The sequence below is a fragment of the Aegilops tauschii genome, chromosome 2 (genome assembly GCF_002575655.3).
Source record: "Aegilops tauschii subsp. strangulata cultivar AL8/78 chromosome 2, Aet v6.0, whole genome shotgun sequence".
NCBI classification, from domain to species: domain Eukaryota; kingdom Viridiplantae; phylum Streptophyta; class Magnoliopsida; order Poales; family Poaceae; genus Aegilops; species Aegilops tauschii.
The window spans coordinates 17,034,442-17,057,157 of record NC_053036.3 but is presented as its reverse complement, the minus strand read 5'-3'; the positions used below and the strand labels follow the sequence as shown (position 1 = coordinate 17,057,157).

The window sequence follows — 22,716 nt, the reverse complement described above, 5'->3', positions numbered from 1 at the left end:
AGAACATGAAAACCTGATGTTTCACGAATTCATCTCGTCTAGTTTATTCGCAGGGACAAACGAAACCACAAAACGATAGGAAGTGCTTCTAAACACGAAATGAGCGGTACAGGTTTTGTTTTGCGTCACATACTCCACTTCATTTTGAACCTATCATCAAGGTTTTTTTCTAGTTGTGATGAGATACAAATTCATGATTCACTCACATTTGTCAGTAATGGATATCTCGGTTACATCTCTGTCTCCGCTTTCTCGTCGGGCAGAGACGGGCCAGATCAAGAACATTACGAACAAATGAATCACAACAAGAAAAAACGGCAGATATACCCCAAACGTCCAAACAAATTTTTTTTATATACTACTGTACCTCACTTGCTTATTGCTGCTACAATATCTCTGGTAAAATTATTTTCTCAGTTTTTTATAAACTGGGGAAGGGTTTGCTGTGTCTATCCTGAGTCACTGACAAATGACAAACCTCTGACATACTATTGATATTGCATACTGATGATGTTTCAGGTCTTCAGGATGTCGTAGAATGTGGATGGCCGACTTCTTCTCTTCAGGCAGAGCTCCTGAAAGCAGGGGAAAATAGGGTTCATAATGAGGGTCCAGAAGGAGACGAAGACGGTACAAAAGACTTGATGAAAATAATGCTCGCACTCATAATGGTGGTGATGCCACTGAATAGTGCTTTTCAGATTCTGTAGACAAGCCAATTTGTGCCAAATTTATGATATTTCATAAATTACTAGTCATCTCTTCCCTAGCATTTTTATTTGCCTTAGCATATTTTCCCGTTAAAATTTACTTAAAGTAATCTGCAGCTTAAGTGTGCTTATGCCACGATATAAATAAATGCCCGTAAACAACATAGCGGTGTAAATAAAGTCTCCCGATGCCTAATGCTAACGGATCAAAGTTGGCGAATGTTCAGAGATTCACTCGGGTTCATACAGAATGCAGCCTTAAAAAGCACATGGACTCTTATTAAATATGAGCACGTTCTCAGATGGCAAACTGCAAATACAGAACATTTATGATGAATGCAAACAGTACCTCTACTGCCGAAGCCACCCTCAATAAGCTAGCCTCGCCCCACGGACGGCCTATCAGTTGCAAGCCGATAGGAAGGCCTTGCTTGTCATGACCAACCTGAGTACAGGACAGGAGTAGCGGCAATATTAGCAATTAATATTTTCCCTGCATGTTTTTGAGCTAGTATATTGTAACAAAATCCTGAATGTTTCCTATAATTATTGCTAACTAGTAGAAGATACAATTAATACTCGTCATGAGTCGTGACACCACTTACAGGAACAGAAATGGCAGGCAAGCCAAGAAGGTTCCCGGCAAAAATGAATTGCATCAGCTTGGCTGCAATAAAGAGATTGAATCAGGAACAGGAAAGGTGTAATTGATCTCTGTAGAACAAAGTACCAACAATTGTAGTTGGCAGGTTGGCGTCAAAACAAGCCCTAATATAGCTTGCTTAGCAAACTGCTGAACTCATAAACTATGAAAACAAACTCGTGCACTTCCATATTGCATAGCTACTTTATACTATTGGATTCCAAATAGGAAGAAAAGCCCCCTGTATATCGGATTCCAACAAGGTTCTAAATAGCTTGTGATATTCTGTTATAGCTTTGTGCGTTCCCACCGCAAAAGCGTGATATCCATGATCTAAACAAGGAAATAGCTAGTGATAGCTGAGCCATAGTTTTTTAGTATCTTTGCCGCTAAGGCGTGAAAACCGCGTTTAAAACTTCAATCTCCCCTACAAATTTCACATGTAGAGCTGTCATTATTTATTTTTTCTTGTTACAAACTTATTTCTCAAGACAAGACAATGACAGCAGTTGTTGTGTCAACTAAGAATTGTTTCACATCAAGATTTCAGCAGGTTTTATGCAGGATGTTAGCATGGTTCAAAGTTGAGTTTGAGATAAGATGCAAATCCACGTGTTCAAAAGCTAATGAAAATGCACAATATAATATAGTGAAGAATCTACCTGATACAACATAATCAGACTCTCCTTTCAGAGCACTTGGTGGTATTTTTGGCGCGGTCATGCTGGAAAAAATGGGCACATCTCCTAAGTTGTTATACCAACAGATAATACATATGATAAGAAGCACGAGCACACCATAATTTTTTGAAAACTGGTGCAAACAGGTAAAATTAGGTATGCAGCATTCTAGGGAGCATAGATAAACAGAGTTATGTCAGCTGCTCCGTGTAATCCCAAATGTGAATTAGTATTGTCAATTCGGTGATTTATAGATATTATCTTGTATTTAAGTCAGAAACCGACATGCTTGTGTAGCCCTATATACCCTGAAACTATTAGAAAAATATGTGTTGCCTAGAACTACTAACCATCTATGGGAAGCTAGAAAGCAGAACTTTCCTCATGCACTAGCCTCTTTGACTAGACAAAAACAAGTATGAATGAGGAAGCATGCATACACAAAATTAGCAGAAACGAGTAAGATGATATAAAACATCTATGGACAAACTGTAGTAAACTTCAAAATCTTTTACCCGGTTGTAGGGGTTGCTATGACGTCAACCTTCTTGAAAGCTTCCATGTGATAGTACATTATCCTTCTCCTATAAAAGCCACAGATACCGTAAGCACACAACTGCCAGAACATCTGCCGTGGGAGAAAGAAATACACACTTGACAGTTCACGGTTCAGATTTCAGACTTAATTGTTCTTGTCATACAATAACTATGTGGCATGTGATTTATAGTAACGACTCAATTTCCACGATTTGTGCAACAGTCAGCACATCTAGGAAATTTATTAACTCGGTATGTGACAAACTAGGAGTCTAGTCAAGACCATGACAGATCTTAAAGAAAACTAGCAGCGCTTTCTGGTAGAAGATAATGATGAAACAGGAGCTGCACGACTTCTAGTAGCTATTGAATTATTATAACTTAGTATAAATGTCCACACAATTAATACACTATAAGTATGCCCCATCACCTGCCGTTAGGTATGCTCTGTAATGCAAGTCCTATTTGTTTACTTATCTCTAATCCCTTATTTGTTTGCAAACTATAATGCTAAAGAAAGAACTCCTAACTAGAATATGACATATATGTAGGATGTCATATTATAATAATCAGAATTGAATTTTATATTTAGTAATAACTAGGGTTGTTACTAGAAATAACTTATATTATTGAATCAATCTAAATAAGATGCACTGGAGAGGTTTTTGGAAACCTGTGGGATCATAAGAATAGACATGTTTCCTTTCTTATTAGGTTGATTGGTCATCTTTTTGTGTTACCTGAAACAATCTTACAATCTAAATAGGTTTTACTTTATCTTTCCTATCCGCAATCACATTCAAGGTGGTTCCCACAACAAAATGAAACTGCAGAACGAAAAAACCTACTCCCCCCGTCCCATAATATAACAGTGTTTTTGGCACTGGGATGGAGGGAGTACTTCATATGAATGAAGTGCCGTAATGGAAACACAAATGCCTCAGCTACTTTATACTCATATTCACCTCAGACATTGAGCAGCAACATAATCTGCTGAAGTGAATGACTTAAAAAGTGCCAAACTTGCTCGAGTATCTAACGTCATTTCAGTTCGCCTCCTGTAAAATAGTAGTATTGTGAGATTGACATTACAAAATAGTAAATACTAGCTTAAAAAATACTTCCAGTCTCTCAGGGAACATAAATTTCAAGTTCTATCTCGTCTTGAAAGGAATTTTTTTATATAACTCATGCTGAGAGCAATATTGATAATCTGATGGTGATATTTGTGTGAATAGATAGATAGATAGATAGATAGATAGGTACCCTGCTTGGTAATGAGCATTCATGTCTGAGAATGCTTCTGAGCCAATAGAGACAAGATGGGCTGTACGCATTTCCTCAAGCTCTGGTAAGATTATCTCTTCTATCTTGAAAAATATTAAACAATACTAGTCAGCTGAGATGTCAAAAAACAATAGAATATGCATATATAGTAGATACCACACTAACAGAAAAGGCATCTCGTCATAATCATTTAGCAGCTGGGAAAAAATAAGCTTAACTAATACTGCTTGTTGGATAGCTAGAAGCTCCAAATGATGCTCATCGATAATCAATTACAACTTACAGGAGTTGTCAAGATGGACATTTTTCTAATTAACACTTCACAATTGTTTTGACGTAACCATCAACAGAACTATGGTTGCAGTTATTGGAGAGCACAGAAGCATACACCTTACACACGGAAAATCTGATTAACGATCAAATGCTTTCATCTAAAGAAGAGATTGTACATTTAAAGGTACAAGACCTAGATAGGTGTGATAATAAGATATGTTTGCGACATAAATGGCTATACCTGACATCCAAAGGTGCTGCATAGGAGGTTAAGTGCATCTTCACATGTATTTGAGACCTCATTATCAGGGACATCATGAAACCACTGCAGAAGCCAATTTTATCTAAGAAAAGGCACATGTGTACAAAAATAATATTTCACATGAAAATTTTTACCTCTGTATATTTTCCCACTTTCACTGATTGCAGGATCTTGCTATTCTCGGAGGACACCAAGTTAGGAACACACAGCAGGGACTGTACAGAGGAAAAGGGAAAGAGATGCAGAAGCTATGAGGCTGATAGGATGCAATAAGGCCAGCTATAGATCATAGGTTATGATCAATCCTGGGTAATAATGGAGAAGATTAACATGTGACTGTTGCTGTATTGTGATTACCGTACTGTTGGAGTCTAAAATTTTACATTTCATTTTAGAAAAACAATCACAATCTTTTTTTTTTCCTACAATTCAGTAATGACTGACATCCGTACTGTTTCCAATTTAAGAAAAAAAAACTGACTAGTATAGTGCAATGATATAGAAGTGATACTAAAGATATTTTAGGGGTTTTTAACAGACATTCAGTGCTTCTGGTATTTACCAGATGGGAAGTGCTAAAAGAAGAAATATCTTACAGGTCTCAGCGTAAGTTTGTCCATAGGTCTAGAGCCTGCTAGTGCAGAATACCTGAAATGCCATAAGACATGGTGTAAGACAGTAAGTAGTAAATACATAACTTACAAGCAGAGGGTATTGACTGTTGAGTGTTCATAAATGACAAGTATTCAGTTGTACCTACCCAACCAGATAGTTAGATATATAACTTATATCATTAAGGGAAATAAGAGAGTTGACAAACTTCCAACTTTAACAAAGATAGCTAAACAGACTCATGCAACCTCACGCTCTCATCTAGCAAGCCAAAATGCTTACAATAGCACAGAATCCTCTACTGATGATGTAAGAGGTGAAGCAACTTCAACTGTCCCAGCATCACAAACGACCCTGCAAATAAGATATAAAATTATGCGTGCTCACAATCTATTATATTATTATTAAAACAAAAGGCAACCAAGCCATCTTGGGTCGTAATTACTATCTTGCTAGGTTTAGTTGTCATAGCTGTTCGGAATCCACAAAGCATCCTGACCAACGGTCAGAATTTTCGAACATGTCATTCAGTTTATTCGAGACTTGTGCAAAACTCAGATTGGAGAAGAATATGGTCCCTGGGTTCCCTTTATTGGAACTATGTTCCTTCTTATTTTTGTTTCGAATTGGTGGTGCTCTTTATATTTGTACATTAAATTTAAACCAAAATCCTGAACAGGGTACCAGTAAATCCGGTAACCGTTGTTTCCCTGGTTTGAGAACATATGGAGTGTTAAAGAAAGGCTACGCGCGCTTACCTAAATGGCTTAAAAAGGTTATCCTAATCCAAGTAAATTATGAAGCCCAAAAGAAATGTAACCGTAAAATCACAAAACTACAGGTATTTTGCACAGACTATTCAAAACCATGGATTTATGCATCTATTGCACATAGCTGCAAGAAGCTTTCGCATAGCAAAACCCCATATTTAAAGTTGAACCGTCACATGCAACAATATTGATCAACACATTGCAACCCGTACGCCCTTGCTGAAACCTCCATTACAGGTAGGTACTAGGCCAAGAGGCTGACAGGTGGGCCAGTTACAGCAGTCCAGCCTTAAAACTGGAGCCTTGTGACAGTTTATAAGAATATTTGTAGTTTCACAAAGTTTACTCATCTTATAAAGTGGAGTCTCTTAAAGTCTCTTAAAAAACAAATTAACTAACTGAAAGACACGAATCTCCCCCACAAACCGACTTAACAAAAATGGAGCATCACAGGAATAAGAATGCAGAGGCGTGAATCTAGTGACACTGGCCTATGTGGGACTCGGATGAGCGTGAAGGCATAGCTGAGGTGCGGAGCAGCCTTAGATGGTGACAGTGACAGTGACTTGATCGGATATATACTTTTATCTGTAGAAAAGCAAATGCTAGTAGTAAATATCAAGTAGGAACTAATCTAGTTACCCAGTCATATCTGTGCGTCCGAATGTTGTCTTCAAACCAACAATGCCACATAGGGAGGATGGTATTCGAACTGAGCCTGTAAGAAAGAAAAAGTCCCAATTAGAGACTAGTACTGAAAAGAATGTAGCGTCAATGAATGTCACAGCTTTATATGTACAAACCTCCGCCGTCTGTTCCAATTGCTCCTGAGCATAACCCTGATGAGACAAGTGCAGCTGGACCAGATGAAGAACCACCAGTATACCTATCGACTGAATGTGGATTTCTTACTGTCCTGCAATAAATAATTATGAAAATATGATTCGACTGAATGTGGATTTCTTACTGTCCTGCAATAAATAATTATGAAAATATGAAGATAAAGTGACAAACATCATAAAATAAGTAGACTAGATAAACAATATAGGATGACTTCAAATTCCAAATTCATTTTCCATTTCCTTTTCGTAATGTGATGGTTTCCGATGATACTGCTAGAGCATAATGTTTGTAGGCATCCGAAAGTTCTGATTCGTTGTCAAGCTTTATAATTACTCAGCTGAGTTTGCTTCTAGGAAATAGCTAACAAATATGTTCCCCTTTTCCATTGCAAGACTTTAGGCAAGGCAAAAGAATGACAGAGATGTTGTTAGACCTTCATGTTTGCAGCGTGTCAAAAAAAGGGAGTACAAAATTTTAACCTGGTAACACTCGAGTTACACCACCAGGTCAACATAGATGAGAACATGATAAGTTTTAACACCTCCAATAAAACTCATGTGTCCCTAGACTCCATGTAAGTCAGCATTTCAGACAGAATCAGCAGAAGCTCAATTATTAACCGTACCCATAGTTTGGATTGTTTCCAGTGACCCCAAGGCCTAGCTCGTGCATATTTGCTTTCCCAATAAAGATCACTCCACATTTCCGTAAACGAGAAACAGCAACAGCGTCTTTCTCCACAGGGCGGATTTCGTCAAAAAATGTGGTGGCACCTGAATTCAAAAAAGAGTAACATGATATAGAATGTGCTTCTCAGACACAGTAAAAAAAATGGCTACTACGGTCGAGTGAACTAACTCTTTGATGGGTATGGTAAGCAGTCAATGTCGTCCTTAACAGCGAAAAAGATTCCATCCAAAACAGAAATTGGACTTCCTGGGCACAAGAAGCAACACATATCAAGGAAACAGGATAGAGGTAAATGGAGTTTCCACCTGATGATGTCTGTTCATTTCAACAATGATGAAATAAAGCAGCAAAGCCGGGTTGGGTGTAAACCTTTCTCAAATCTCTTTGTGGAAGCATCAGCTTGCTTCCTGAGATCATCCGCTTTAAAAAAGATCAGCATTGGCATCGGAGGCTTCTTGTTGTTCCACTCCTCCACGCCCGCTATGACAAGCTCTGCAACCTACGCAGCGGTCAAGGTTTAACACCACAAATGCAAGGAGAGCAAGCAGCGTTGTTCTGTGCAATCCAGTGAGCTACTCACAGCTGACGGTGTCGTGATCCCAGACCGGTACGCATACGCAAAGTCACGTATCTTCCAGTAGAGGAAGGGGTTTTTCTCATCGGCCGATGTGAAACGCCCCGACGGGTCATACGGGGCGAGGCAACTCAGTGCTTCCTCAACTCTGTCCACAGGGTCCCTGTCGTCCCCCAGGGTCACAACCCCTCGTTCAGGCTCTGGTAAATTGGGAGCAACAGCAATTAACAACAGCATACCCTTTTTTTACCTTATACATATAACTTTCACATGATAAAAAAAGCTGCAATAGGGAATTTTCTTTCTGTTTCCAGTCAAAAAAGATTTCAGGAGGCCCAAAAACAGGGGTGCTTCAAAATATCGCTGCGACATCTGAATAACTGAATTGGGCAGATTATTAGTGTAGGCGAAATTGAGGAAACTATTCAGGTGTGTTTCTGCAGGAAACATATATCTTTCTGTGCCTTATTCAGTTCCAGCAGCAGAACTTAATTTTTTCAGCGACAATTCCAGCTGAACTTGACTGAATCAAAACAAGTAGAACATTTATTTATTAAAAAAAAGTCAATTAGTGTTTGTTTCGTTTTGTCCAGTCTGCTTCCTTGCTTGTGGAGATGAACAACGACCAGCGACAATTTCAAAGGAACAGGCAGAGACAGAGACAGGGGATAGGATCAGAGAAGAGAACATACCCTGCGGCGGGTACTCCGGGTAGAACATGGGCCGCTCCGGGATCACCGTGTGCTGCAGCATCTGCTCCGCCCCCGAACAAGACCGAAAACCGCGATGAGCGCGACGGAATCGCCGGGTAAAAAACGAAAATTTGGGAGGGAGGGAGGGGCGGACCTGGGTCATGTTGTTCTGCTTCTTGAGGATGGAGGTGACGAGGGGGCCGAGGAGCGGGGACTCGAGGAGCCAGACGAAGGCCCGGAGCGGGAAGCCCGTGAGGTGCGGCGCCTGCAGCTCCGCCGGCTTGTACCGGACGGCGGCGACGTCCACCTCCTCCACCGGCGCCATCGCGCGCGGCATCCCCTTCCCCCTGCCGCCGGATCCGCCGCCCATCTGATCGGTCCCGGGTCGGTTTCTTGGCCCCTCTCCGCGGGCGGGGGCAGGGGCGGAGTGAATGCGGAGCTGCGGGCGCGCGGCGGGAACTAATGCGCGGCCGCGGGCTCCGGGGAGTGGGGTTTTATGGTGGTGGCGACGACCGGGGACGGGGGGAAGGAAGGGAGGATGGATTGGATGGATGGCGAGGAAATAATGGCCGTTGCAGCTGCCACTTGCGGCCAGCCGAGGTAGGAGTAGCGGTGCTGCGGACTGATTACAGCTTTGTCCGGCCAGAATTAGGGTGGCGCACATGTAAATGTACCAGCGACCCAGTCTGACTCCACGACAAGGCGATCAATTCGCCTCTAGGACCACCAAAGTTTGTGGCATCAGCTATAGGTACAAGAAAAACTACAAACTTTTTTCTTAAACACAATACAATTATAGAGTCACCACAGGCGTCTCGTATTCGACGGAAAAAGTCTTCTCACGCTGCACAAACATCGACGGAAGCTTGAAATGAAGCCAGGAAAATGCGAGCACCAATGCCAAGTTTAAGAGTCCACTTTGTTGGTCCACCCTCATCTTGCCTTCTCACTGCTCGTAGAGCGCTGGATCTTTCCTGTCTACAACCCCCGCTCATACCCCCTTCCCCCGCCCAATTCTCACCAACCAACCATTGGGTGAGTTTCGGTCTTACATTTGTCGGTGCCCTAGAGTATGCCACTCCAGCCTCGCCTTAGAGTAGAAAGCATTTTTTTGCGAATAAACTCTTTATTACTCAGAAATAGGGATTACAATCACGCATGACAATGTTCATGACCTCATCTAGACCAAACTCTAGATACACCATGGTTCGGCCCTGTGTTCTACCAAAGTTATTCACTAATCAACACCAACATCTATAGGGCATGACAATGTGCGCTCCTCCCGTCAGCTAAATCAACGTGTTACAACCACGATAAAACATTCTAGGTCAAGTCAAACATCTTGACCATTTATCTGTCGGTTCGGTCACCCCTGCCACGGGCGACCAGATTGTTTCATTTCATGGTCTTATGTACAGCCTAGTCGCTCTGTCTAGTCTATTTTCAGCTACCCGTTGTACATTTATAAATTAGGTTGGAGTTATACGTGTTTGACCCCAATACCTAACCATCTGCATATTTCAAGTCAGTGATAGTCTTGTACACATGATCCATTGATTTCAATAGGGATAGTGGTGTATGGTGAAAGATGGGAGAAAGTTAGCTACACAAGGACGGGACAGGTCAGCAAGAGAAGGATAAAGAGAGCCCAATAGAACCCAGAGGGGAAAGGCAAACATAGGGCTAGGTTTGAACCATATCAATAGTTTCTACATGGATGGCTTTCAAATTGAAATCCACCGGCAAGAGTTTAATTTCAAAATAAAACATCTTTCTGTTTTAATAAAGTATGATAGCCTCTTTAGATTAAGGAGAATTTTAGGCGACTGAAATATAACGTTATGCTAGCGTATATGAAAGAGAATTCCATGACACCAGAATGATACTTGGAGGACTCATGTGAGTTAGCGGTCACTAATATGTAGACCCATGTGTCAGTGACCTCAAAGTCACATGACTTAAAGTTTAGTTGTGTTGTCTTTCTCAAGTTTAACTGGAAACCACCAACGGGTCAATATTTTTTTATTGGCCCGCAATGTGGGAGAATGCAAGGTCAAGAATATATCCAATGAAAACAAATACGACGTAGCGGGCTATTTGTAAGTCGTTTTAAGAAATGATGCCAATCAAATTTTTTGACTGTTGAATCTTGATCAGACGGCTGTTGCGTCGCCTTCTACCTCCAGCCTCCTTCCTCCTCCTGACCGCCCACAACCACCGGCTTCACAATAGAAGCCGTGTATCGTGTTCTCGTGACGACACATACATGGATACACACAAAACGGGAACGCATGCCATGGCTTCATTTCTGATGCCCAAAACTAACACGACGTCTATTTTTCAAAACGAATGGACAAGATGCATGCGTCACATGTTCTAGAAACTTGGGATTTTCCTTGCTCAGGTTCTCTCTTGGTCACGTACTCCCCCGGCGGGCTGGAAAAACATCGGCATCTGACGCATACGCATGCTAAAAAAATATAAACTGGTCGATGGATCGATGAATAGAAAAGAAAAAACGCGGGAGGAAGAGAAGATATACATTTTTTTAGAAAAGGAGGATGACCCCCGGCCGATGGACGTAGGCGTTGGTTGCATATATATGGAGGAAAATACACAATCGATGGCCATCCAACTTCTAGAGGGGCATATTTTGAGGGACGTAGGCGTTGGTTGCATCGATCGCGGGAGAACGTAGACGGGCACAAATGGAGGCTTGCGGGACGTCGCGCAACGCGGGCGGGCGGAGATAGCAACGCGGATGATGTTGCTGTTGCTGTTGCTGTCGCATCAACAAGGTGGCGCCGCCGCTGCCGGTACGTGGTCATCGCGTCATTGGTGTTTCCTATGGGGGCCAAAAAAGCATTGTTGTAGGCAGCATGTGCAATGATAAGCACTAGATTGCCAAAAAAACTGCATGACTATCACTACAATTTGTTTAGATTTCACACCAATACGTGGAGAATATACAGCAGGGAATACGAGCTAGCTATGACGCCCATCTCGGTGGTAAATGGCAGGAAACCATGCATGTTATTACATTCCCTTGGCTAGCCGTCGCGTCAGTTGATTTCGATCGAGCGTCGACTCCAACGAGGCCAAGCCAGCAAGGAGAAAATAAACGGAACGCTAGCTAGCAAGAAACCGGGGAGTAAATAGCATAAAACTACTACTTTACAGGCTAGGGTTACAAAAAACTACCTGTTTTAAATTTTTCTCAGATAACTACCGAATGGGTGGTCGGCTGTTTCAAAAAACCCAAATCGTCGACTCTTTATCAGTTGATCACGATTATGACAGGTTGGGTCCGCACCTTTTACAAGGGATGGCGGCGGCCGCAGGCGAGTCACAGGATGGCTGCGGTCGCGCGCAAGGCACGGCGTGGAGGTGGCGCAGGCGAGGCACAGCGGGGCGGCTGCCACAGGCGAGGCACGGCAGGGCGGCCGCTGCGGGCGCGGCTCACCGGCCGCAGGTGATGTCCAGCATGGACCCGACCGCTGCGGGTGCGACTCGCCGGCCTCAGGTGGTGCACGTCGTGGATTCCACCGCCGCGGGCGCGGCTTGCCGGCCGGAGGATGCAGCGTTGCCTTGCCTCGGGGACCCGATTGCTTTTTCAGAAAACTCACAGGGACCTGATTGCTTTTCTAGAAAACTTGTAGGGACCCGATTGCTTTTTGACAAAATTTACGTGTGGGGCTCACATGTAAGTAAACGGTCAAACAAACGGTTATCTTACATATGGGCCTCAATTGTCATAATCGCAATTAACTGATAAAGACTCAGGAATTTGGGTTTTTTGAAATAGCCGATCATCCATCTAGTAGTTATCTGAGAAAAATTAAAAACCGATAGTTTTTTAAAACCTTAGCCTATAAAGTAGTAGCTTTATGCTATTTACTCGAAACCGGGAAAACTTTCGTCTGGCTCAACCCACCGGCTCCCGTCGTCACGTCGCACGTGACAACGACTGCAGCCGTAAACAAGTTTCGTCTACTCTCCCGATTCGGTGGATACACGGGACACGGCGGTAGACTCGATCCGTGAGAAAAGAGCGACCTCGCACTCAACTAGGCACCGCCGTGTGTCCGTCAACCATCCCGGTGCCCTATCCTATCCAGACCAGCGTCCACCACCATGCGGCCTATCCACTGGAACGACTTTTCCGCCCTTCTAGAACCAAGCACGCACGCACGCACGCACATCAACGAGGATCAGCATGACACATCTTCTTGGAGCATCCGTGAAAATATGGCTTCGTTTTTCCGACCCGCCTTGACTAGCCATTCTCGTTCTACAAGGAAGGTTCCTCAGTCGCGATTGCACCATGACCAAACCTCTGTTTTTCTTTCCAGAAGTAGCAGGGTTTCATAAATGCATACGGCTCTCTTTTCCCCTCTTGTAGACGTGTTATCACTCGCTTCAAGACTTCCTCTCAAAAGTTAGACATCGTAATTAAGAGTGTGTGGTTCTGTTTGCGGTTACTAGACGCGGTGCAATGGTCCACCTGCTTCTTGTATGATTACTATACAATCTGGTTGCTCAGGTACTCTTTTTATATTTTAAATCATACATATAAAACAAAAACACCATTGTTGCTTGCTCAGAATCCTGCGAGCATGCACCACAGTAACCATCGTGTGCTGAAAAAAAAATGCCATGGTGTGATTCAGGACCATGAGCTCATTGGAGCACCGCGCCATGCTTCAATGCCTACAACCAAGTAGGAGCATCTACCAGCCGGACTTTGCAAATTTGGCCTCTTAAATGTTCATGGACGCGCCCTGTCACCCTCAGGCGCGACTGCGGATAGCGCCAGACGGCCCCTCATATGACATGTCGGGAAATCACACTACTCAAATCTAGGCCCTTGAATCCATTCACGTTCATTATACACGTGAATATCACACGTAAACAACATTTGTTGGTAGCGGAAATGAATAGTTTAGACATATAAATTGTTGTAACTGCACGATTCAAACATTAGCTATTTGGTATCCATTGTTGGTCCACGTATGCTCCACAAGACACTCAGTAGTTGCTCGTGCACCTCATGATCTTGAAGATTCTGATGCATCTGCAAAAAAAAAATGATAAGGTGATATGCATCTTGTCGTTCCGGGGTGTGGACTTGTTCCCCAAGCTTCTCAAAATCATGGGTTTGGGTCGCCCTCTCACCCTCGTCCTCGACAATCGTATTTGTGCAAAATGAATAAATGATACAACATTTCATCAGATGCCACAGAGTTTCTCATTCCTACATCATTGCATTTCCACGAACATGACATGACTACCCGAGTAATTGTTTGTACAATGGGAAACGGAGAAGGATTCATGCCACCATCTCTTTCATGCATTTCTCATGAAACAGGTGGTTGCATGAAACACAATGTGGAATTCGTCTATGCATCCGGCGCACGTTGAATACGAGCTATCAAGATCGATGTTAGTGTACTGTTAATGGAGTAAAACAATTGTAGCACTAGCAAACCTATGTGAAGGTCGAAGGGGAGGGGGGGGCATCCGCCCCCATCACATAGAGTACTTGCCACCTTCAGAACCATACATAATTTGGTACACACGTTCAAATCAAAAGTACATTTTTATTTGATAATAACTAGCACAGTGGCATGCGCAAATGCGTGAGAAACATCTTAATTAGGTGTATGCTACTTTTATTACCCAAAGTTCTTATATGTGAACCTACATAACTAATCCATTGAGACTTCAATGTCTAGTAGATTGTAAGAATATGTGGAACCAATTATGAAATGTAGTGTTGTAATGGCGGCTTGGGGCCATGACGATTGGATACCCACAAACGCGGATCAGTTGCTTCCTTGAATCGTAACACATGGAGCATCACAGCCGTTCCTTGAATCGTAACACATGGAGCATCACAGCCGTTCCTTGAATCGTAACACATGGAGCATCACAACCGTACATGAAGGACTTCAACACGCTTAAGCTCTTGGTTGCTTGGGAGATATGGAAACACCGTAATGACATTGTATTCACCAACAAATCGCCACAAATCCAAACTGTTGCCATGATGATCATCGAGGAGGGCAAAGTTTGGCAAACGGCTAGGTTGTTCAAGCGGGACATGCAAGCTTTCGTAGCAGAATTGTATAGGCGGGGGTGTAACTAGTATTTCACATTGTAACAAGGCCTTTGTGCCTTGCTTGTAACTTGGTGGGTGGGCTCTGTACCCCCTTCTCCTATTAATATATGATACACATGCTTATGCATATTCTAGGAAGAAATATATTATGAAACGTAGCCATGCCCATGTATAGTTCAGTCAACTATAAAGCAAACTGAATCATACAATCTCGAAAAAAAGTTTTTAGGATTGACTGGAACCATGTGTATGGCATATTTAAGGATCAGTTAGTTGTAAAGCGATCAATCAAAGTATAAGCTGACCTGAATTTTAGGGAAAAACAAATTATTAACATCAAGTATACCTTTAAAGCTTAATTTTAACGTTTTTGTAAAATAAAGAATAACAATATGGCTAATGAAACTCTAATAGCAATAATTTTGACAATGCTTTATTTTGCACTCACGCGATAAAAATAATTGAAATCTATGTAATTTCTTCAGTTATTTATGGAGCGGGGCAAAAATAATGACCGTAAACCAAGCGGCAGCTTGGTAAGTTGCCAATAAGAAAATTGCAAGCAAAGAAATAACAATTAGATATCATAACTTCTAAAAGACCTACTCTTATATGTGGTAAGCAATCCCATTTTTTTTAAAGTAGTACTACAAAATTTTGGAAAATAAATGGAATGTTACGTAATTTGCGTGCTCGCGAGAAAAAAAAAGTAGTGACACGAAAAAGAGAAAACAAATGTGGGCCGAACCGAGGATTGGAATTTTGGAAGCACCGACATGTCCATTCGTGGGCCAGACCGGAAGGAGCACCCCCCTGCCGCGGCCACCGACGGGTGGGGCCAGGAGAAGCGTTTCCCATTTCCCTTTCTATCTTCCAGATCTCATTATTGCGCGGCACCTTCCTTCCTGCGCCCGGTCCGCAAGTCAGACAGAGAGGCCGAACGAATCGAGGAGGAGGAGGACCAAATCCCTCATTCTCTCTCGGCCAGCCAGCCAAGCCGCCCTTTCTTCTCCCGCACGACAGCCCTCCCGACGCCGCCGCCGCCGGCGAAATGGCGTCCCGCATCGCCTCCCGCCTCCTCCGACGCTCCAGCCCCGTAAGTCCCCCCGCCCTCTCCCTCCTCGTCCTCCCTGCGCGCCCGCACTGCTATACCCCGATCGATTTGCCGCGGCCGCCCGTGCGATTTTGCGATTCCGAGGGGGAGAGGGGATTTAGGGTTCGCGCGGGTGGTTCCGTGCCTCGATGCGACCGGCCCGATTCGTTTGGCGTGTTCTCGCAGGCCTGTTTCCTCGCGTGATTGGGGATCTCTGATGCCTGATTGGGTTGGTTGGGGAGGGGATTAATTGCTGCATCCTGTAAGGTTGGGGTGACGGGCGCTCAGCGAGGCCCGCGGGACGCGCCTCGCTCGGCGTGATTCGGTCTCTCCGCGCAGATTAGGGTTCCAGTTAGTGCTCTTGCTGTTTCCCCCCGTTTTTGTGCTCGCGTGGAACGGTCAACCTAGAACCGGCTGCACAGTCAGCCCTGAATATCTGGGGTAGGATCCTTCTCTTTGCCCAGTTCGTGGCAGCAGATAGGAATTGGGCATGCAATTAACAAGCACTGGATATGTCTGATTGGCTGCTAGTTCCATAGTATATTGTTCATGGTTATGTTGCATAGTTCGTGCCCTGCCCTACCTGTTAAGTGCAATCTGTTGTGATAAAATGTATGTGACCTGTCCTTGTCCCATTTTATGTGTTCGATTGGCTGCTGGTTAGACAGTATATCGTTCATGCTTATGTTACAATTTTCACACCCTACCCTGCTTGTCAAGTGCAATCTGCTGTCATCAACTGTGACTTGTAACTATCCCATTGCATGTCATGCTAGTAACTAGGGCATTTTGGTGTGCATCTGACAAGACCTAGGCTCTAACTTTCAATGTTCATATTGGCACCAATCCTGATTTTGCCACTATTGGTCTCATTGGTTTACTACTTTACTTTATCTTGATTTGATCAATTGTAGCAATACATCTTATGTAAGATGCTATACTTCATACAACATATCTTCGCAGAGTATGCAAGCACCTTGCTGTTCCCCCCCATTTCTGTGCTTGTGTGGAACGGAGAATCTAGAATAGGTTGCACATACTTGAATATCTGGGGTAGGATTGTTTGCTTTGTCTAGTTCTTGCTAACAGATAGGAACTCATTTGTGTTTCATCAGGGCATGCAATTAACAAACACTGGATATGTCTGATTGGCTGCTAGTTACATAGTATATGATCTATGCTTATGTTGCATTTTTTCATACCCTACACGACTTGTTAAATGCAATCTGTTGTCATAAAGTTTGATTTGTCCCTGCCCCATTCCATGTTGTGCTAATATTAATAACAAGGGCATTATGGTGTGCATTTTTCCAGATCTAGGCTCTAAGTTGTAATGTTCATATTGGTGGTAATCCTGCTTGCCGCTGTTGGTCTCATTGGTTCACTACTTTACTTTATCTTCATTTGATCATTTGTAGCAACTAGCAATACAGCAGATACAAGACATTATACTTAATGCAACATGTCTTCACAGAGTATACGAGTACATGGATTATTTTCTTATGTTATCTTTTTGTGCTCACTGTTTCCATTTACTTGCAGACATTAGGCCTCCTGAGGAGCTACACACATGTCAGAAACTACAGCAGTCAACTTTCAGGTTATTAGCTGAACAATTGCTATTTGGATTTTGATCACTGGTTCACTATGGATGACTCTAATACCTTTGTGCTCTCTGCAGGTCTTATTCCAGTTGGTCCCCAAAGCTCAAAGCTGACAAGGTAGGTGGTAAACTTTTGTACTTGGTTGTATTCTGTAGAGGCGTTTTTGACAACTTCGTTGTTTATCATCATCATCGTAGATGTTAGATATTTTGTCCTCTTCATACAATGAGCTAGTTACTAATGGCCGTTTCTTTTAAATTTCTAGAAGGAACAATTACTTCCCAAATGCCTCTCCTTACCAACTCTGGAGTAGGTCATTCGCATCAGACAATGGTAATGGCAGCTGTTTTCTTTTTTGGGTTATGTCCAACACTGTTATAAATTGCTCCTGAAAATGTGCTAATTGATTCATTTTGTTCCTTCTGTAGGAGACAAGTTTGAAGCTGTTGTACCTTTCATGGGTGAATCTGTAACTGATGGAACTCTTGCTAACTTCTTAAAGAGTATGCTCTCTCTCCCACCCCTCTCTCTCTCTCTTTCTGTGAGAGTGAAGGCCCTTCTATTAACCCTTCTTCAATACAGAACCCGGCGATAGAGTTGAGGCTGACGAGGCCATAGCCCAGATTGAAACAGATAAGGTTTAGTGCCTCTCTTAATCATTTTGAATTGTACTCTAAATATGTGTCAAATCGAGTGCCTATGATTTTTAATATAAAACATATTTTTCCTTTGTATTCCAGGTCACCATAGATGTTTCTAGTCCTGAAGCTGGTGTTATTGAAAAGGTGGATACTTTTTCTCTTTTTAGCTTCCACTTGTGCTTCTTATCATGGTCTGCCTCTACCTGAGCTGTAGCAAAATTGCTAATTTTCTTAATGCCATTGCTCCGCAGTTTATTGCTAGTGAAGGTGATACTGTTACTCCAGGCACCATAGTTGCTATCGTATCAAAGTCTGCAGCACCTGCTGAAACACATGTTGCCCCATCTGAGGAGGCGCCCCAAAAAGAATCACCTCCAGTAAAAGCTGAAGAGAAATCACCAAAAGCAGAAGAGAAACCCACAAAAGTAGAACCTCCCAAGAAGCAGGCACCAAAGCCAACTCCTTCAAAAACCTCCCCTACAGAACCACAGCTCCCTCCAAAAGAGCGAGAGCGACGGGTAAGGCTAATCTGCAATGACTTAAAGTTGTAAAGTTGCATGGAATCAGTTTTAAAGGGATTTGTCTGTAATCTTTTACAACGGTAACTGCAGGTGCCAATGCCCAGGCTTAGGAAACGCATTGCCAACCGTTTGAAGGATTCCCAGAACACATTTGCAATGCTGACCACATTCAATGAAGTTGACATGTAAGTGTGTTGATCTTTTCTTTTTCCTTATTTAACATTAGTTCATGTGGTGCTGACCAAATTTAGTGAAGTTGATATGTAAGCATGTTGGTAATCTCTTTTCTTATTATAACATTTGTTCATGTGGTGTGCTATCGTGTTAGATCTCACTTTTATCTTATCTTATGTTGTTACTCTTGTGGTATGAATGCTTCACTGTACAATTGTTGAACATGGTGAGATGGTGACATCTGGTCCCCATCTAGCATATCGTGAGGAATTTAACTACACCATTTTAGGGTGCATGTCACTATATTACCGGTTGCCATCCACTAGCAATATAATGATTTATATAAGAGTGGTCACAGAAATGTCTGCTTGTATTCCTGATCAAAACAATAATACTATTTTCTTGTAGTTAATATGGGTATCAATATGTGATTCAGCATATGCTCATCTATTCGTACATAAGAACTTAATCAATCATATTTTTCCACCATCAACTGTTATTACAATAACTCGCATATGTAGATATTATTTATCACTTGTTTAATATTGATATTATGATGCAGGACCAATTTGATGAAGCTGCGGTCTGACTACAAGGATGAATTTGTCAAGAAGCATGGTGTCAAACTAGGTCTGATGTCTTGCTTTGTCAAGGTAATGTCCAATGTCATGCATCGCCTAACTATTGCTGATTTTATTCAATTATGCTGATTCTGTTTGGCTTTCGCAGGCTGCTGTTTCTGGACTGCAGAACCAGCCAATTGTGAATGCTGTCATTGACGGCGATGACATCATATACAGAGACTATGTCGACGTTAGTGTTGCTGTTGGCACTTCCAAGGTACTAGAATAACATATAGTTGTCAGCATGCTGCATTCCTTGGTTTTAGGGCTATTATCTCACTGGCAATGCAAATCTCGTATATTTCAGGGTCTTGTGGTGCCGGTTATCCGAGATGCTGATACAATGAACTTTGCTGACATCGAGAAAGGGATAAACAACCTTGCAAAGAAGGCTACTGAGGGGGCGCTGTCAATTGACGAGATGGCGGGAGGAACATTCACCATCTCCAACGGTGGTGTCTACGGAAGCCTTATTAGCACGCCCATCATCAACCCCCCACAGGTACCGCTGCCTTTCTTTTCTGGTGCTGAGCTGAATCTTTAAACAGCATTCCATAGCAGATACTCATCCGAGACACACGGTATCTTGTCTATTTGCAGTCAGCGATTCTTGGGATGCACTCCATCGTGCAACGCCCCGTGGTCGTGGACGGCAGCATCCTCGCCAGGCCCATGATGTACCTCGCGCTGACATACGACCACAGGCTGATCGACGGCAGAGAAGCCGTCTACTTCCTGCGCCGCATCAAGGACGTCGTCGAGGACCCCCGGAGGCTGCTCCTTGACATATAAGCCCCATGCGCCCGATCTCCTTTGCTGCCAAGTGCCTCGTGCTTGTCTGGAAAATAATACCGTGCAAATTTTTGACTGATACAAAGAGTTGCGTCCTGAGAAGGACGGAGATTTGAGTTGAGGATATGATAACGCGTTTGTCCCGTTTTCGTTCAGAGCTTCGGGGTGTAGTTCCCTAAACTAAAAATTTGCTTTAATTTTCAACGCAAGAGCAATAGATATATGGTGCCCTTTTGGTCATTATTTTTCTTCAATGCGTTATGCTCTCTGCTGGCCTGTACCCGCTGGCCTGTTCTGTAGTTTCTGTAGGGTTGAATGTTTAGTCCATGTAAACAAGGCTCTGACGCAATCGGAGCCTTGGAGGGTACTAAACAAATGACATTCATCGATCGAGGATGCAGACGGAAACTTGCAGCTTTTGTAACACTAGTACTCCCTCCGTCCGGAAATACTTGTCCTATAAATGAATAAAATGGATGTATCTATAACTAAAATAAGTCTAGATACATCCGTATTAGTAGTAATCTGCACTGTAGATCCAGTCGGTTTTCATATTCTGCACTGCTGCACTGTAGACTGGTCAATCGTGTCTTACACTTGCAATAATTCTTAATTCATGACTGCGAGGCCTGATTATATTAACTAGTAAGTGGCGCGCGTTGCCCGCCTCACGGCGAGCAACTCATATGGAAAAACCATTTGCACCAGAACATAACCAAAACAAAACAATCACAAGGAAACATGTTTGTACACTTGGTTCTACACCAACATATCCACAAGGTAACTCTGTTGTCCTAAGCTATACTACACTACCTCTGATTCTCGGAAGCTTTGTCATTCTGCTCCACCAAAAAAGCCTACATGGTGAATCACATTGGGTTTGGTTCATCTTTTTGCTGCCAAGCAGGTCCAAGGTGTAAGTCTGCATCCAGACCAACACAGATTAAGCATGACAAACAATATTGAAAAAACAAATTTGAACAGATGAGATACCATTTGAATATATGAATATGAATAGGCATCTCGTCTTTTCGACACTAACTTCAGAAAACAGACAGCAATAAAAAGACTCTGAGCATCTGCTGACCAAAGGAGAAACATGCCGTCGGGGAAGACAACGCATGGGGATCCAGGCCGGGGCGCACGGACTGCCGTGTCCGGCGGAGCCCCCAGCCATTGCGCGCGTGGCGCTGCCGTAGCCGTCGATGTTGTAGATCCCGGAGAAGTTTACGGGAGGGAGAAGAAGTTGTGGGCGCCGTGGTGCGAGGAAAACGAGGACAGAGGTCAGCAGTTGGAGGCCGAGGTCAGACGACGGCGCCGCCATGGCCGCCGTCTGACGCGCTCGCTCTTCCTCTTCTCTTTCCTCCCCTTCTGTTGACGGGAGGGAGGAGGTTGCGGGCGCCGTGGTACGAGGAAGACAAGGAGAGAGGTCCGCGCTGGCGAGGTCTGAGGGGCGTCGGTGGTGGCGATGTGGGTGGGGCGGCGAGGTCAGGGAGAGGGCTGGGCGAGCGGAGGTGTGTGTGGGGCGGCGAGGTCGGGGAGAGGGCTGGACGAGGGGAGGCGGCGCGACCGCGCAAAGGGAGGACTCGGCGGCCATCCAGTTTTACAGGCGGTGGCATGAATACTTCTACACTAAATAACACACAGACCACGCTCGCAGACACAGTCGCTGACCGGTGCGGCCCACCAGGGGTCGACCCCACACGTCAGCGAGGTAAGACAGTAAACCCGGAGTAAGAAAAGTCAGTAAGAAAAATCGAATGGAGGCTACTATTCATCACTATTCATTGTAGCAGTGATCCGGCTTGATCCGACGGCCGAGATCTCTCCCGAGCGAGATCCTACGGTCCAGAATGCATCAAAGGAAGATCCGACGGCCAGGAATCCCGAGCGGGGAGAAGCCTGGGTGTCCACTGTCGTGCTTGTTTCTGGATGCTCATCACATAGTACTACCAGTGTCTATCTTCATGAACCGTTCTACTACCAAAGTGGCAGGGTCAAGGATGCCCACATTAGGATAAGACGGGTCCAGCAACAGTACATCTGTATCCAGTGGTCTCATCTCTTTTAAGACCGTTTCTTAATTTGAGCAGTGCATTTTACACACATCAACGCTACACGCACGAAGAGTGTGCACCGAGTGAAAAAGTTATCTCACTCCTGCCGTATTTTGGGTGCACCTGAACTTTTTCTTTTTTCCTCTCCTGAGGCTGCTACTAAGAAACTAGGGGAAAAAAAATCAAACTATTGGTAATCCTATATACTCACAATATAGGAGTATCTCACAACATTTTAAATTGCGTTGGTAATTCGGCCCATTCGTAGGTGTCTTCCCCCCCCCCCCCCCCCCCCCCCCCCTTCTGTTTTCTCAAGCTGTCTAGAACTACAGATGCCACTTTCATGATATTCTCCTGAACTTTCCTCTGTCTTTGAACGAAGGCTCGCTGTTTTTTCAGAGGACGGGGGAGGCTGGTCAATCAGTTTGCTGCAAACCCATTCCGTTTTTCTTCCATGGCACTCAGGATTCAGAGCTTTCCAGGAACCAAGTTCAGTTCTGATCTCTACTTTTTGTAT

General features: G+C 43.6%; 2 protein-coding genes across 2 annotated transcripts; one reads left to right on the top strand and one right to left on the bottom strand.

The window, feature by feature from the left end:
- Positions 1-324: 324 nt before the first annotated feature.
- On the bottom strand, positions 325-9,292 carry LOC109778527 (fatty acid amide hydrolase). Its single transcript, XM_020337090.4, has 19 exons — positions 8,728-9,292; positions 8,574-8,634; positions 7,888-8,081; positions 7,677-7,806; positions 7,476-7,553; positions 7,243-7,390; positions 6,578-6,690; positions 6,417-6,492; positions 5,287-5,358; positions 4,989-5,040; positions 4,527-4,607; positions 4,372-4,455; positions 3,837-3,940; positions 3,536-3,628; positions 2,549-2,617; positions 2,016-2,077; positions 1,316-1,377; positions 1,060-1,155; positions 325-575 (listed from the first exon to the last, which is right to left on the bottom strand). Exons 1-19 carry the CDS (start codon positions 9,235-9,237, stop codon positions 516-518), a joined length of 2,145 nt encoding a protein of 714 aa, XP_020192679.2. The 5' UTR covers positions 9,238-9,292; the 3' UTR covers positions 325-515.
- A 6,289-nt stretch (positions 9,293-15,581) lies between these two features.
- LOC109778526 (dihydrolipoyllysine-residue succinyltransferase component of 2-oxoglutarate dehydrogenase complex 1, mitochondrial) lies at positions 15,582-20,382 on the top strand. Its single transcript, XM_020337089.4, has 13 exons — positions 15,582-15,790; positions 17,330-17,387; positions 17,469-17,508; positions 17,657-17,724; positions 17,820-17,894; positions 17,974-18,029; positions 18,132-18,176; positions 18,284-18,550; positions 18,644-18,738; positions 19,290-19,380; positions 19,457-19,567; positions 19,658-19,852; positions 19,951-20,382. The coding sequence occupies exons 1-13, from the start codon at positions 15,746-15,748 to the stop codon at positions 20,140-20,142; spliced, it is 1,338 nt and encodes a 445-aa protein (XP_020192678.1). The 5' UTR covers positions 15,582-15,745; the 3' UTR covers positions 20,143-20,382.
- Positions 20,383-22,716: the final 2,334 nt, after the last annotated feature.